A 15,724-nucleotide genomic window follows, 5' to 3' on the forward strand; every position below is an offset into this window, starting at 1 on the left:
TTATTTGCCAACCTTGTCAAATTAGGAACCTTAAGTGTCAAGTTATAATGTCAGTTTGTTTTTGAACAACTTTTGAAATGTCCCTTCTCTTTTACTTTTTGGACCTGACTGGAACCTGTAATGATTCTGCTTCATATTAACCAAACTTTAAACACATTGAAAATAAGCAAGTTTTGGCTGTTGGTAACAGAGCTAATTCTTTTCTTCTGGCAGAACAAAGTGAATTCCTCAAAACACTGGTAATTAAGAAAAGCATGTATTTCAAATGAGAAGGTCCAGAGATGTGTTTTTAAATGTCTTTTGAAGCAGCTGCTATTCATTTTAATAATTCAGAAAGCATAAGAAAGGTGTTTCAAATCTGGAATTATATTTGACAACCAATAAGTTTAAACACACTTATTAGCCTTATTCAAGTATTTCCTTTTATATACACACACACACACATATATATATATATATATAATTTATTGTGTCAAAGTTTCCCCAGAAAAAAAAAATATTCTTGCTTGACTTTAGTATTTATGTTTTGTTTCTGTTTTTGATCACCATTTACCCCCCACCCTTATTCAAGTACTGCATTTCAATGTTATCCTAGTTTAGTTCATAGTAGTAGTTTTATTCTGTTCATATCTTAGTACTGCATCTACAATTATAGAACACATTTGGATCAAAAGGACTGGCAATGGCCCATATTTGGGGCATAAACACATCAATCACCTCCAACCACAAAACCAAAAATGGCGCAAAACAATGCCACTGTAATCTGCCAACAGGCTAAAAGTTGATCCAAAAATATGAACTCTTTTGTTTATTGTTTTGCAGTGCCCCAGTAAGATCACAAACCAGCCGGGCAGAGAGTTTGGGAGCACGAAGGACTTCCCAGACTCAGTGCTGCACTTCGCCCGCAGTCACCCGCTCATGTGGAGACCCGTGCACCCCGCCCAGAAGAAGCCCGTCCTGGTCCGAGCCAATGTCCCGTACAGACTGCAGCAGATCACAGTGGACCGCGTAGAGGCCGAGGACGGGCTGTATGACGTCATGTTCATCGGCACTGGTATGACTAACACATTATCATATGTACATTATGATCTATGTGAAGTTATGATCTGACAAGCAACCTGTTAGAGCAGGGGTCATCGAACAAAGGCACTTTAGCCAACTCTGGCCCGCCACACCCCTTTGACCAGCCCCCCCAGCCCCTCAAAAAGTTGTCATGGCCTATTTTTTTTTTATTACTTTTTGGCAAATAATAACACATTGTATTTTGTAGATTTTTTCAATTAAAAAACTATATTTATATCAACTATTTATATTTTCTATTTAAATAATTATATGATGTATTTATATATGCCGCCAAATTTTCATCACCTGACAAGCTCCAGATCAAACAGTGACAGTCAGCGCACGCATAGAGTTCTGTAGTGCAGTTAAGGACAGCAAAATGGTTCATGTTAAAGTACAAAAAGTTGACAGACAATGCGTAGTTTTCAAAGAAGAGTGGACGACGATTGCTTTTTTGTTCAGTGTAATAATAAGTTTGTCTATTATGTAAAGAAAGTGTGGTGGTTTATAAGAATATAATCTGCATCGTCAGGGTCATACAATTCTGTTATAGGGCCGACCCGACCCCGGCCCCCCATTACAGTCAGGAGTGATAATGTGGCCCCCAGATAACATAGTTTGGTGACCCTGTTTTAGAGGGAGGTAGTAGGTTGTAGGTTTGCAGTTTGTCCCACATATGATCTGTTCAAAAGTTTATTTAGGTTAGTTCAACAAAGAATTGGTCACTTTATGTCAAAATTTTCCAGGTGTTAAAGGGCCCATATTTTTCAGTCCTAGAATTGCCAGCCTCTTGTGAACTGAAAGGTAAAATGTCGCTGTTAACTTGAGAAATACTGCTTCATGGCATTGCAAGGTGGAACAGAGCATTTTGCAATAAAACACTTTTAAAGGAAAATAAAACTGTGGTGAATCAAGATTGATACAGTAGAGTGTGTTTCAACACGATCAGGTTCAAAGTTGTAGTGATTACAAATTATCAGCAGAAGGCTTCAGTATATACCTGACACCTGTGAGCTGGTCCAAAGTATAACAGTTACACCCACTGCAGGTTTAAACAAGTATGTGTGTGTTTTGCAGATATTGGGACACTTTTGAAAGTCATCACTCTGCACACTGGAAACAGCCTGGAGACGGAAGTGGTCACATTGGAAGAACTACAGGTTTTCAAGGTGAGTTTGGTGAACAAGTTAGGAGTAATGCCTCAAGGTCTATAAAATGCTGTTTTGTTTTATGTTTAAGAAATAAAAATAAAAATATAATGCTTAATCCCAGCTTTAACTTGCAGGTTCCTACTCCTATAACCTCAATGGACATATCAGTCAAAAGGGTGAGCATCACTGATTAATTTTTACTTTTTACTAGTTTTGCTGTGAATGAAGCTGTAGTTTTAATTAATTAGTTTGTTGTATTGTAGCCACAGCTGCCCTGGAGCAGATTCAGTATCAATTACTTACTTGCTTTGACCTTTTCCTCACAGCAAGCCGTGTTTGTGGGCTCAGATGTGGGGGTGGTACAGGTGAAGCTGCACCGCTGTGAGACCTATGGGAACGCCTGTGCTGAGTGCTGTTTGGCCAGAGACCCGTATTGTGCCTGGGATGGGACGTCCTGCTCCCGATTCGTCCTCAACAGTAAACGTCGCTATCGCCGCCAGGACATTCGCCATGGCAACCCCGTACTGCAGTGTGTCGACCAAAACATGAGCGGTAAGACATCAGCAACTTATACTGGAGTCTCTTGATCCAGGCTCTGTTCATTTAAATTAATTGGAAATATGCTGAAAGTTTACATTTTCCTAATTTTGTGTATGACTCTTGTCCAAAAAGGAAGCATATATGTATATAAAGGTTATTAACTAGAATAAAATAAAGACTATTGAATTGGATGGGTCCAATACTGTAGAACAGGTCTCTATTTCTCTACGGTAAGGTAGTTCATCCAAGGTTCCCGAATCAAATAACTCCCACTTAAATTGCATACAAAATATGTCCTGGAAAAAAAAATACACAATTATAGATTTTAGATGCTATAACAGAATAATGAATACAATACTGTTTACAATCTATGTGAAATGATTTCTCAACCTCTATCAGCAATCATCTAAAAGAGTGGTTCTTAAACTTTTCACACCAAATACCAGCCAAGATAACATATCTGTCTGAGAACCACCACATTTAAACCGGCAGTATATCAGACCTAAATTAGGGTGAAATTGATCTCAAATTAAACTAAACAATGATGGTAAATGGTAAATAATGGTTAAAGTGGGACTAAACACATAAACTTTTCCTACAACCACATTTCAGATAGAGATGTTAAACTGGGCAGAGGACTAAAGGGGAGAGTACAGGACAAGAAGGGGTGGGGTCTGGAGGTAGAAGGAACAGTGTGATTGGTCTAACAGGCATCTACACTAAAAACTAGAGACATCTGGCTGTAATCAGAGCAATCCTGTGGGATGTCACATAGTACTCGGAATTGCAATGGATTATTTTGTAACACAAAGTTGCAGATTACGTAGTTTGCTCTGAAACTGCCCCCCAAAAAATGCTCAAAAGGACTAGGAACAGTACGCAATACTAACAAAAAAACATCACAGAGTTTAATAGCAAAATGTGATTTAGAGCTTAGTTCCACTTTAGCTCAAAGAAGAACAAAAATCATGAATAGATTTATCTCTAAGTGAAACAAATAACACCAGATGTAGCATATTAAAGTTTGAAGAAATACTGATCTAAAACAAACAAAGAGACTTGAGCAGGAGCGTAAAGAGGGGATGACGGGGAGAAGTTCAGGTGGCCATGCCTGAGGGAGCTGATGTTTGCACACGTCACTTCAGGTACGAGCTCCTCCTTCAACAGCACACAAGAACTGCTTCTACAAAAGCTCTGTGTGTTGCAATATCTCTGTCAAGTGTTTTTTTAACTCAGACTGAAGTGGGGTCCTGGACTTAAAGATCAATATTGTTAAGACTTTTGAAGGAGTTGTTATAAATACTCTTGCGCAATAAATATAAGCATTTAAGGGTGAGGTTAAAAGCACACGCACACTTTTAACTTGAGTGAGTCTTTGGCTGTTTACATGCACAAACTTTGGATTATTATTTGTAGTTGAGAGATTTTTGAAATGTTAGTTAAACAGTTATATCAGATGAGTATTATGATTTTCTTTGGGAAAATTATGCAAACTAATATGGGCAAACAAAGAGTAACCATAATATTTTTTAAGAGCTTAAAGTCAGCATTGCTAAACAGAGACCAATCAAGAACTAAAGACTAGAATTTAATCAAGGGCGGGCGAAGGCTGCACAAATTATTGAAAAAAAGAAAAGATTTTCTGTACTATTCCTGTTAACTTGAAAGAGAAAATGTTAAATATTGATTAGAAGAAATTAAAATGTAATTTAAAATTCATTTTCACTCAAATCTACTAACTGTCACATGTCACCAGGTAATTTTGGTGATCAGATTTCATTGCAGGTAAACACGCTGCAATCAGGTCCTGCACGGGTCCATTTTTGGAGACCCGCACCCACGCAGTTCCGCACTACACCCACCAATTAACACGTGATTATATTCAAGTTAAATCCGCACTCGCCCAGACCCGATAACATTCCACCCGTTACCCGTGATAAATCGGGGTCAGCCAATTAGTCTGACAGCCCAGTAGTCCAGGACTAAACCAGGATTGAACACACGCCATGTCATTAGTAAATTATAAATGTATACACACTGCAACCGCAAAGTCAATCACCAGGACAAACACCAGGACTGGACCAGGACTTAACCAGGTCTAAACAAGTGTCATAAATGTAAATATATACACACTGCAACTGCTGAACCAATCGCCAATCGTCAGGACTTCACCAGGACTTAACCAGGACTAAACCAGGACTGAATCAGGACTTGACCAGGACTAAACCAGGTCTAAACCAGGCCAATCACCTCCGCTGATGGTTTCATGTAATAAATACACTAAAGTCACTCTCTCAGCCTGGTCTGCCATCATTCCAGGAAAAAAACGGGAAATGGCATTTGTTTCCAGGGCAACAGATGTCCTGGATGCATGTCAAGTATTTTTCTTCCGTTCGTCGTTCATTTGATTCATCTGACCCGCTCGTGTGTAATCGCTACCCGTCTGTATACTTACCCGTAAAACATTAAAACCTAACCGTTTCAGCAAATATTTGCAGGTACCCGACCCGGTGCAGGACTCTGAATCAAATCTAATTATACTGAAACATTATACATTATTCTACTAATCTTTTCATGTAATCTTTTTATTTTCATGTAAATGTACTCATTGATTCAACTGCAATCTTGGCCTGGAGTTCTTTATTGCATTAACACATTTATGCTACAGTAGTCCACTTGTCAAAGTATGCTCTGTTTTGTTTGTTGCCTACTCCAGCCAGTATCTATTTTATTTGTTTAATTTGCTTTACATTTTTCCATCTTTTTTTGACTGAACAGAAGAGCTGGATGTCCCAGAGGAGAAAGTGGTTTATGGAACAGAAAACAACAGTACGTTCCTGGAGTGTATCCCTCGCTCCCCACAGGCTTCCGTCAGCTGGCTGGTCCAAAGAGAAGATCGCAAGGAGGAGGTGAGATAGACCATACACCACTATTAATATATAGCCTATCTAATGCTGTTTTCATACTTCCTAGAGACTTAAGATTAGAATTTAATCAAGACGAGGGCTGCACAACTTGGGAAAGAAAAGTAAATTTTTCTGTAGTATTGCAGTATCCATTAAATATGCGATTTATGTTTGAAAAGTAGCATTCTGGTCATACTGCACATTTCAAACACACCCAGGAACGCATTTGAAAGATGTGAACTGCTTAACTAATTAATCATTAGACTAACGGACAGGATTAACAAAATTTTTACCCTTAAAAGACAGGATACTGTGTTGCAGAAGACATTCTAATTTGCAGCCTTTGCTAATTGCACCAACTAGGGTCGTAGTACTCGAGACCGGTCTTGAGACAGTTTTTCTACGGTCTCAGTTTTTCTACAGTTACTTTTTCTACGGTCTCTCTCGTTTCGGACTCAAGCATATTTGGACTCGATCCTGTCTCAGTCTTGATGGCGCTTGATCTCGGTCTTGAAGGTCCTTGGACTTGGTCTTGTCTTGGTCTTGAATGCGCTTGAACTCGGTCTTGTCTCAGTCTTGAAAGCACTTGGACTTGGTCTTGTCTCGGTCTTGAAGGCGCTTGGTCTTGAAGGCACTTGTACTCAGTCTTGTCTCAGTCTTGAAGGTGCTTGGACTCGGTTTTGTCTCAGTCTTGAAGGCGCTTGGACTCGGTTTTGTCTCGGTCTTGAAGGCACTTGGACTTTGTCTTATCTTGTACTCGAGGTCTGACACTCAACGAGGGCAATTATGTTTCATTACAGCTGCACTGTCGACAATGAACCTATACCGGTGTGTGGGAGTGTGGGAGGCATTTCACTGCAGCCTGTGTGCTCATTTGATATATATAAACCAAAATAACTGTAAAATATAAATAAAATAAATATTGAAAATTAGAAGATGGTCTCGATTTGGTCTCTGTCTTGTCTCGGCCTTGCCCTTTAAAAGTCTTGGTTTTGTCTCGGTCTCGAGTCTCGAACCTCAGAGGTCTTGGTCTTGTCTCGGTCTCGAGGCCCTGTGGTCTCAGACTGGTCTTGGTCTCGATTAGTGCGGTCTTGACATCAACACCAACTGACACCAGCTCAAATTGTGATTTTGATTTGATTCTGAGATACTGCGCAGCCCTAATGATTCAAACCCAACTTGAACAATGACAACACTAGGCCTGTATTGGGCAACAGCAGCTCAGGTGGTAGAGGGTTTGTCCACTGACCCACAGGTTGGCAGTGTGATTCCAATTCCCACAGATGAATGCTGTTGTTGTGTCCTTAGGCAAGACACTTAACCTGAGAAGGTGGAAAAGTACTGTATAAAAATGTGACCATTTACCATGACCCATTTTTATCAACTATGAACAGGATCTAAGCAAAGATCTGGACCATTTTAAAGGTCTAAGCACAGACAAAAACTTCCTACTTAACTGGGAACTGAACCAAAAAGTACCACTAACCTACCACACTAACCTGTACCACACTTTAGGTACCACAAAGAATGCTTCCTTTAGCAAACAGTGTCTACAAATACTTTCGAGTGTGAATTTGGCACGTGTCTGACACTTTTGACAGCAGTCTGACATATGGTTCAAATTAGAACATTATATTTTCAAAAAGTAGAGGAAGTCGTGTTTTGCTTGCACAAACACTGATCTTTTTGCAAATCACATACCACCTACACTTAAATTGTCACTCAAATCAACTCTCCCATGCAACTTTACAAAGGACTTTTTCAGTAAACTGTGTTGCTTGGTTCCCCACACCCACTGCAGTCTTTTTCCTGTTTGAGGTTGTGTTTGTCCAAGCTTTATGGTCTGTATTATAGCATTACCGTCATTCACCATTTTTCTGAAAATAATGGTCCATCTGTCAATCAAAAAAGAATGACAGGCGTATTTGTGCTCGCTCCAAAGAGCATTTTTTAAACCTGAGATCTGGTGTGGCAGCTTGTTCGACAGGCTGAAGGAAATGGTTTGAAATGTTGGATTAAAATGTAGGAGAGTAAAAGGTGAGGGATTATAGATGTGGGTCTGTGAAAGATTTGTGACTGTTGTGTAAACATTCAAGAGTAACATGGTTGAGACACAAGCTGCAAATACTAAAAAATGTTGAAATATTATTGATATCATTACTCATATTTTGCAATACATATTGAATGATGAAAAAACTGTATCAGTGCAACCCTAATAACAATATCAATGTGCACTTCATTAAAAAAAAAAAAAAAAAGTTTCTATTCTGCCATGATTATTGTTACTGATACTTTGCATTGACATCAAGCTGGGGTGTCTCATGTATGTATATGGTGAAATGTTCAGCAGTTAATGATGGTGACACAATGCACAAAAAAAAGTCTGCAAAAATAGAACATTTAATTAAATAACACATTTTCAGGAGTGTTGTTGATCTGTGATCAATACAAACGTTCATGGTCCTGTTTAGGTGAGAATGACTAACTGAAAAACTGTTGGTTAATGGCAGCTAGCTTGTGACTAAAGTTTTATGTGCGAAAGACTTGTTTAACACCCAAAATAGGACTGAGTATCATTAAGAAGTTGCCGATATGATACATACCTCGATATATAGGTCACGATACGATACACATCTTGATACAGTGCACTTTCGGTTCGATACGATATATTTCAAATTGATTTGATACAGTTCAATAAAAAATGTTAATAATAATCATGGCTGTGATACTAAAAGTCTTTGTTAAACCACTTCTTGTACAAAGCTCATATGAAACACTCACATAAACGAGTTTCCTTCCTCTAAACATGCAACAAAACTATAGTGCTGTAACAAAATAATTTAGTAAAATATACAAAAAAAAAAACTAACTCTTGGTGATATTTCAATACAGCAGCCCATGATATTGATACTGTATCATCACATTAAACGATACAATATTTCGATATTTTTGCACACCCCTATCCTAAAATCAGCTCACCTGTTGTCCAGACAGTTCTTTCTGGTCAGATTTTGTTAAAGCAAAGCTCAGATTAATGTCAAACTTGAGTAACAGAGTTTCAGACAGAGCAAGGCCTCCAGTTAGCTGTACACCCCCAGGGAATACTGGTGGCATCAACTGCAACAGTCAGCTGCATTAGTGTTTCTGAAAAATAGACATTGTTCCACAGTCTAGTTGACACATTTTGTTCTCGATGTTCCAGCACTGTAATCCTTTCCTCTGCCTCTGATTCTTCTTTAGGTGAAGTTGGACGAGCGCATTATGATTACCGAACATGGCCTCCTGTTCCGCCACCTGTTCCGTCAGGACGAGGGTCTGTACATCTGTCGATCCAGAGAGCACGGCTTCTCTCAGACCCTGTCCCGCTTGAACCTGGAGGTGCTGCCCGGAGACTCAGTGGACGAGTTCATGCAGAGAGACAGCCACCCTGACTTCAAGGACCGCTCTGGTCTGGGGTACCGCCCGTGGACCCCCTGCAACAGCTACACCAGGGGCACTTCCACCGGGCAGTTTGGCCAATCACGTACCTGGTTCAAAGACATCATGCAGCTGATCGGTCCGGCCAACCTGCCCCACGTGGAGGAGTACTGCGAGAGGATGTGGTGCAATGATAAACTGAGGAGGAAGCATAAGAGCATGTTGGAGAAGTATCGGCAGGCCCAAGACAGCGCCCGGAAAGCCCGCAGTAAGAGTGTCAGTGAACGCAACAGGACGCCACGAGATCTGAGCCGAATCAGCCAATAGGAGCATACACAGGGGGACTAACATGATCAATGGAGACGTATTTGGCACTGAAAAACAACTAGAAGCACCTAAATGAAATAGACATTTGAATTTATAGTTCACCTCCTGTTTGACCTGAAATAGCAAAATTGGACAATATGGAAAACATCCTATAATGTTCAAGTTATGAGAATGACCAGATTTATGTTTTGGTTAATACAAAATTTGAAAATGTTGAAACACAAAGTTACTCCTATTTGTTAATCTTGTCTTCATTGTAAACTATCACATACAAAAACACATTTTAATAAGAACTGAATACAATTTTTATTTCAGATCAGGTGCAATACAGGGTTAGTGGTGTCTTTTTATGCCGATGTCAAATTTGTAGAAAATTCACTTAAAAATGTTGCGCAAAACTGCAGCTTGTGTTTCAGTGTCATCTGGGTATTTCCCAGAACTATTACTTTAAATACAGCTCAGAGTGCATCTAGGGATGGCAAAACATGTTTTATTGAAGTCAACAGTATCCAGTAATCATCGATATCTGATCAGCAATGCACAGATGTGGCCCAGCTGTGCGGCTTGGATGTAGACATAGTTTTGATTTAGCTCATGTTTGAGTTCAGTTCAGTTTCTGGTTTATTTCTTGGTCACATAAGACCTTGTGGGACGACAGTTGACCTTTCAACAGACAAATGCAGACTGAATCATATCACTGTACATTGGTCACTGGCACACATGTTAGAATCAAAGATGTGGTCAGCTATAAGCAAAAATTACTGTAAAGAGGGCTTTGAAATGCATCTTCCTGGTCTTTAACCACATTCACTATCAATCCAATCATTTGTTACACTGCATCTATCATAATAATAGCTATTGACTCTAAATGGAAATGTTTGAGGGGCAGCAGTCTACAAAGCTAAGATGAAGTAATGAAAAGAAAGCATCAGGACTGGAGAAAAAGATGAAGATGAACAAATTCTGATATTAAAATTACTGTACAATATTTTTGAAAATACAAAAAAAGACTCATGGTGGTATATTTATTGTTCTTGTAGTGTGAGTGAGAGACATGTCCATAAAACTGCAAGTTCAAAACAAACATTTATAACTGAAAAAGTGAGACTTAAATAAATGGAAATGGTACTGAAAGTATGTTATGACTACTATATCTGTAACTGTGGGGAGGTTGGTGCAGCTTATAAGCCCGTATAATATACATTTGGTGTTTTTATTGTTCAGTAAACATGAGGCTGTTTCAGAGTGATTGTGTAGTGGTGTAGCATGTGTTTAAAGTGCATTTTGATGGTTTTGCATGCTCTCATTCAGTCCCATTGTAAATTTGTACAGAGCGTTCTGTTAGACCTTTTATATCTTCAGCCTTTTCTGTAGGTTTTTATTGGTATTCCTCTGTACTAAACAAGTGTTGTTTTTTGTGTAGGTTATCTTGTAAATATTTTTTCCCCCCGGTTTGTCTGAGTAAGGCACAAAGCTAAAGTGTAAACGTCCATCACGTTGAAAAAATAATGAAAACCAGTAGTGATTTGTCCAATACGATATGCGTTATCATTTCGTGTCAAAGCAAACTCTGAGTCAATTGTTTTATTTATGAATTTACAGCATCTTGTGCTATTTAACATCAGTGAAAATAAAAGTGAACTTTTTTATTTCAAAATAATCACCTGTCTATTTATTAAACTTTTATTTAGCCAGTGTAGATATGATTTGGAATAATGCAAACTCCACATAAAAGTCTTTTGCAAAAAGTGCACTAACCACTCTGCTACTTTTATTTCGTTTATTTGGAGCAGGTTCGGGTTGTAATTGGGATGGGAATACTGGGCAGACGCCTAGCAGCTCACAAAAGTCCAAACTTTAACCAGAGCAGAACGGCTTTGCACCCACAATATTATCGTAAATTTTAGCTCACTGTAAACACACACGATCACATTTTAAACCAAAGAGCAGCGGCCAAGTCTGACTGGAAAATATTTCTTTGTTTGAATGCAGTATTTTTCTGTCCCATTTCACTGCCTGATGGTTTATACATCCTGCCACTGTGAATTAAATTAGCTAATGTGGTGAGGCTGTTGTTCATTGTGTGGGTGACCTGAGCCAGTAAGTCATGACCTTTGACCTTTATTTTCAAACAGGAAGCACGTTTAAATCAGACACACCACATTAGGATTTGACACCGTCCACTTAAACAGGTGTGCCTGAACAAATCGCTGTAAATGAGCTGAAATAAGGCATTTATATAAAATGAAATCCCCTGACGAGCTACAGCCAACAATACGACATATTCACTATGATTTTAGAACTACTTTTTAACACTTTACATAAGATTATACTGTGCTAAAACTGTGTGGTTCATTTATGGAAGTTCTCATTAGCTGAAGAGGCCATGTCTCATGTGAACCCTCTAGAATTCTCTCCCTGAGCTGCAGAGGCTGCACTAGCACTGACTCATGACTGACAGCATGTGCTGGGGTTTAGGGAGTGAGGAGTCAGATCAGAAAGAGTCCACATTGGGTTTAAACAAATTGGATTTCAATCATCTTGACAACCAAAATACCAAGTTATATATAACATTAACAACTTGGCCATTGTGTCCAATGTATTTTGTAACTAGGTCATGTTTTAGAAATAACATCAAAATATGTCTCCTTTTTAGCATTAAGTCATCTCAAATATTACATAGAGTTGAATAACTGTAAATTGCATCCTTAAATTGCATTGGTGTGTTTTCCTTCATTTCTCAGTGTTAAGTGGGGACAGGCATTGTGTAGTAATCCACGGGGACTATATTCAGAGGTACAGGCTCCACTGTGACTGATCATGATTAATTTAAGTCCCTCATTCTCAGAGCTGGAGAGAGACGCTCTGGAGAAATCCCACTGTACAGAAACATTAGCCCCAATAGGAACAAATCAGAGCCTCACCCTGTGGACCTGTAATCTGAACTCTAATGTGAAAACACTACAACTCTTATCAGGAGATGAGAGAGGCTGAACAGGGTCGGTGTTAAAGGCAGCTGCCATATTTGAGGAATACATAGGAACTAGATATTGCATTTGTATTTAAACTATTCATTTAGTACCTTTAGTGCAGTTTCAGTATAGCTCCTGAAGGTCCCAATTTTAGTAATACACAAATACTCACAGTTGTAGTATGGTAAGACATATTTGCTGATAACATAGTTTATTGCAGTACCTGTTTTTATTATTAATAATAACTGGTTAATTCGCCTGTCAACCATGGCCTCTGGAATCAGGAAGACAGGATATGGCTCCAGATCCACTCATCTTTGTAAAGTTTTGCCAAAATGTGCGGTTCTGTCTGGTCAGGTAAAGTATTCTAACTTGGCACTTGCATAGCTAAGCCTATTCACAGAATCAAACTTGAAACCCACGAAGATATTCAGATATTTGAAATCATTTTAATTCAGCATGGTTTTACATCTGATGCCCTTTCTGTTAGTACTATATTAACTTGGGCTTTATTCAGAAGGGAGGATCTTGTAACCATTGTCCTGGTCCTGTAGTTATACTGTTTCACAATGGCAGTATAAGAAAAATGCATACAATTGTACACCAGGATAACAAGATAATTTATTGTACAGTTAAGATAATGAAATAGTTATCAAGTTTATATTACAAACTGCAGATGGAGAAATGCATCAAGGGAGAAAAACTCAAATATATCTTTTTTACTGGGCCCTGAGGGAAAAGCTCCTAAGTGTGTCACAACCTGAAGTGTAGCTGTTGTTCATAATGAGAGCCATAACTCATGAGCTGATAGTGTTGTTCTGATATAATCTCTATGGGACCACAGACCAATGACAAAGTGAATGTGACCCAATTTAAGTGAATGCGCATGATTTATGAGTCACCATTTAGTCCTGTGTCAGTGCAGAGTCCAGGATTCTTGTTCAAAGTGCAATCATAATAAATAGTGTTGGTCTAAAAATATAATGTGACATTTGAAATCATGAGGGGTTTAAAGAGGGGGGACTTTATGTCTATGGGGTTTTAACTGTTACACATAGCATATTTAGAGCAACATGTTACCTTTTATTGTTTTGAAAATGCTATATTCACTGAAAACAACAGATTAACATTTTTCATAAGTTTTAGTTTTGGTTTTGACACAGTAAGTCTCCCCTCCATTTGCTCCCCACGTTAAGTCATTCCCCCTTCAGAGCACAATCACAACACAATTGCATCAGATTTGTGAAGTTGCTGTGGACACTTTTGTATCATGTTTTCATATATTTATGGAGAATTGTCATGGGTGCCGGTGACGTAGGCTTGTGAGCTGAACATTGCACAGAATCTTACAGCTAAATGTAAAGAAGGTTCGAGTAGGGCCTGGTAGAGATTACTATATTACTGAATAGGGCTGTAACAATATCCACATCTCACGGTACAATATTTTCACAATATTCATCTCATGGTACAATTTTTATTGATATTTATTTTGTGGAGGCTAACAAAACTGTGAATATGCTACTTTTTCCTGTTAAAATGCCTTGACAAGACTTAATTCAAAGAACTAAGGTTTAAAAGTGCTTAGAACAACTGTTATTTCTTCATGTAGTTTGCACCAAAACGGAGCAAAGGATCATGGTCAATGTAGTTCCCTTTGTTGTTTTACTTATTGTCGTACCACAACAATGAATTTAAGCAAAGAAATGTGTAATTCCATTTATTGTGATGGTCCACGATATTATTGAGAGACTGAAGAGGAAACAGAAGTAACAAAATTGGAGCGCTACACTGGATCAAAAAACTTACATACAGGTGATCATCAAACCGGAGGGATAGATTCTTGTAAAATAGAAAAATGATGGCAGAGGCACTCCGATTTGCGGTGAATTTATTAAAAGTCACGCCAACACGTTTCGATTACTTGGTCTTCATCAGGGCTAATTGAATGAACAGCAGGTGTGACCATTTATAAAGGGTTACGAACCCAAGACACGTGATAGTTAAAAACAAAACATTTTTCAAATTTTTCAAAACATTTGCATGTTGAATCCAAGTATTTTGAAGAGAGACTTTATTTTAATTATTATTTAATTATTGAGAGACTTTTGACAATACGATATCACGATATTTTGGTTACTGTTAAAGCTCTACTACTTAAACATGCATGGATGACATCTAAAACCTCTTCAGACATGAGGGAGCAGCATTATAACATGGTAGAAAGCAAAAAAAAAAAAAAAAAAAAAAAAAAAAGATTTTACATAATACACTCTCTTTAATGAACAGCATAATCAAAAAGACTCACAATGTAGAATACTTCAGATACTTCTAAAAATCTGTAACTCCATAATTTTACTACTTAAAATCGCATTATGTTGTATCATTGTACCTAAATATGCATTATGTAACATGTCTGGTGGAAATTGCACAAGCTGTTATTGTTAAATGTTTCATAATATAGCATTAAAGTTATCCATCTATCTTCTTACTCCATTGCCAAGTCACAGTGCAACCTGAGTGGGTGGCCAAATGAAAGAGAACTAATCAGGATTTTGCCTAAACACATTTTATTTGATCTAATATCTCAGTTGTGACAGAGACAAATATATTTCACTAAATAATAATGGATTTAATTACAAAATGTGATCCAAAACTAACAATACAAAGGCTGCCAGTACAAACACACACATCCACTGCTGATCCCAGCAATGATTTTTGGTTACTTGGTGGAGGGTCTACTACTTACTTGTCTCCATGGAAATGTTGCTTTGCCTAGAATGTTCCACAGCATAGATTAAACATATCTATCACAAGGGAGACAAGCAGGTTACAGCACTACAATACATTACAATTCAGATCTGTGGAGAGTCACCCCTACTCAAAAAAGGAATTATTATAAAGGAATTATTGTGTTTCTGGGCAACAGAAACACCTGTAAATGTGTTTAATGTTTAAATGTGTTGTCTGTGAATAAATGCACGATGGATATGGTTAATGCCATATCATGGAAACATAAGTAAAGCAATAACATCTCAGTTGAGACAAGCACCTAGCAGATGCTCCACTAAAAAAGTTATACAATGCAATTTTATGTATGTCCGTCTCTAAATCTCAATTAAAAATGCAGACACCACAATCAAACACTTCCACACAAAATTTGAAACATAACTGCTGATCATATTGTATCAACTTATCCTAATCATCTTACTCATTAAAACGCAACTGTAATAGCCTGGATAGTAACGTTAGCGGTATAAGAGGAACAGAGTAGAGCCGACTTGTAGTGCAGATCCCAAGTGCATTTATTCCATGTGTTCCAAATATTTATGAAAGTATAAAGTTAAAAACA

General features: G+C 38.1%; 1 protein-coding gene across 1 annotated transcript in view; it reads left to right on the forward strand.

Annotated features, from left to right (window-relative positions):
- Nucleotides 1–11,316, forward strand: part of sema3bl (sema domain, immunoglobulin domain (Ig), short basic domain, secreted, (semaphorin) 3bl) — a 99,621-nt gene extending 88,305 nt beyond the window's left edge. Inside the window, exons 11-16 of the mRNA XM_020922335.2 lie at nt 823–1,054; nt 2,140–2,231; nt 2,348–2,389; nt 2,540–2,765; nt 5,532–5,662; nt 8,900–11,316. Coding sequence (XP_020777994.1) covers nt 823–1,054; nt 2,140–2,231; nt 2,348–2,389; nt 2,540–2,765; nt 5,532–5,662; nt 8,900–9,403 — 1,227 coding nt within the window. The 3' untranslated portion in view covers nt 9,404–11,316. The remainder of the gene's footprint in view (nt 1–822; nt 1,055–2,139; nt 2,232–2,347; nt 2,390–2,539; nt 2,766–5,531; nt 5,663–8,899) is intronic.
- The last annotated feature ends 4,408 nt before the right edge of the window (nt 11,317–15,724 follow it).

Source organism: Boleophthalmus pectinirostris, unplaced genomic scaffold (genome assembly GCF_026225935.1).
Source record: "Boleophthalmus pectinirostris isolate CB_2022bp ecotype Guang Dong unplaced genomic scaffold, ASM2622593v1 HiC_scaffold_8, whole genome shotgun sequence".
In the NCBI taxonomy this organism is placed as follows: domain Eukaryota; kingdom Metazoa; phylum Chordata; class Actinopteri; order Gobiiformes; family Gobiidae; genus Boleophthalmus; species Boleophthalmus pectinirostris.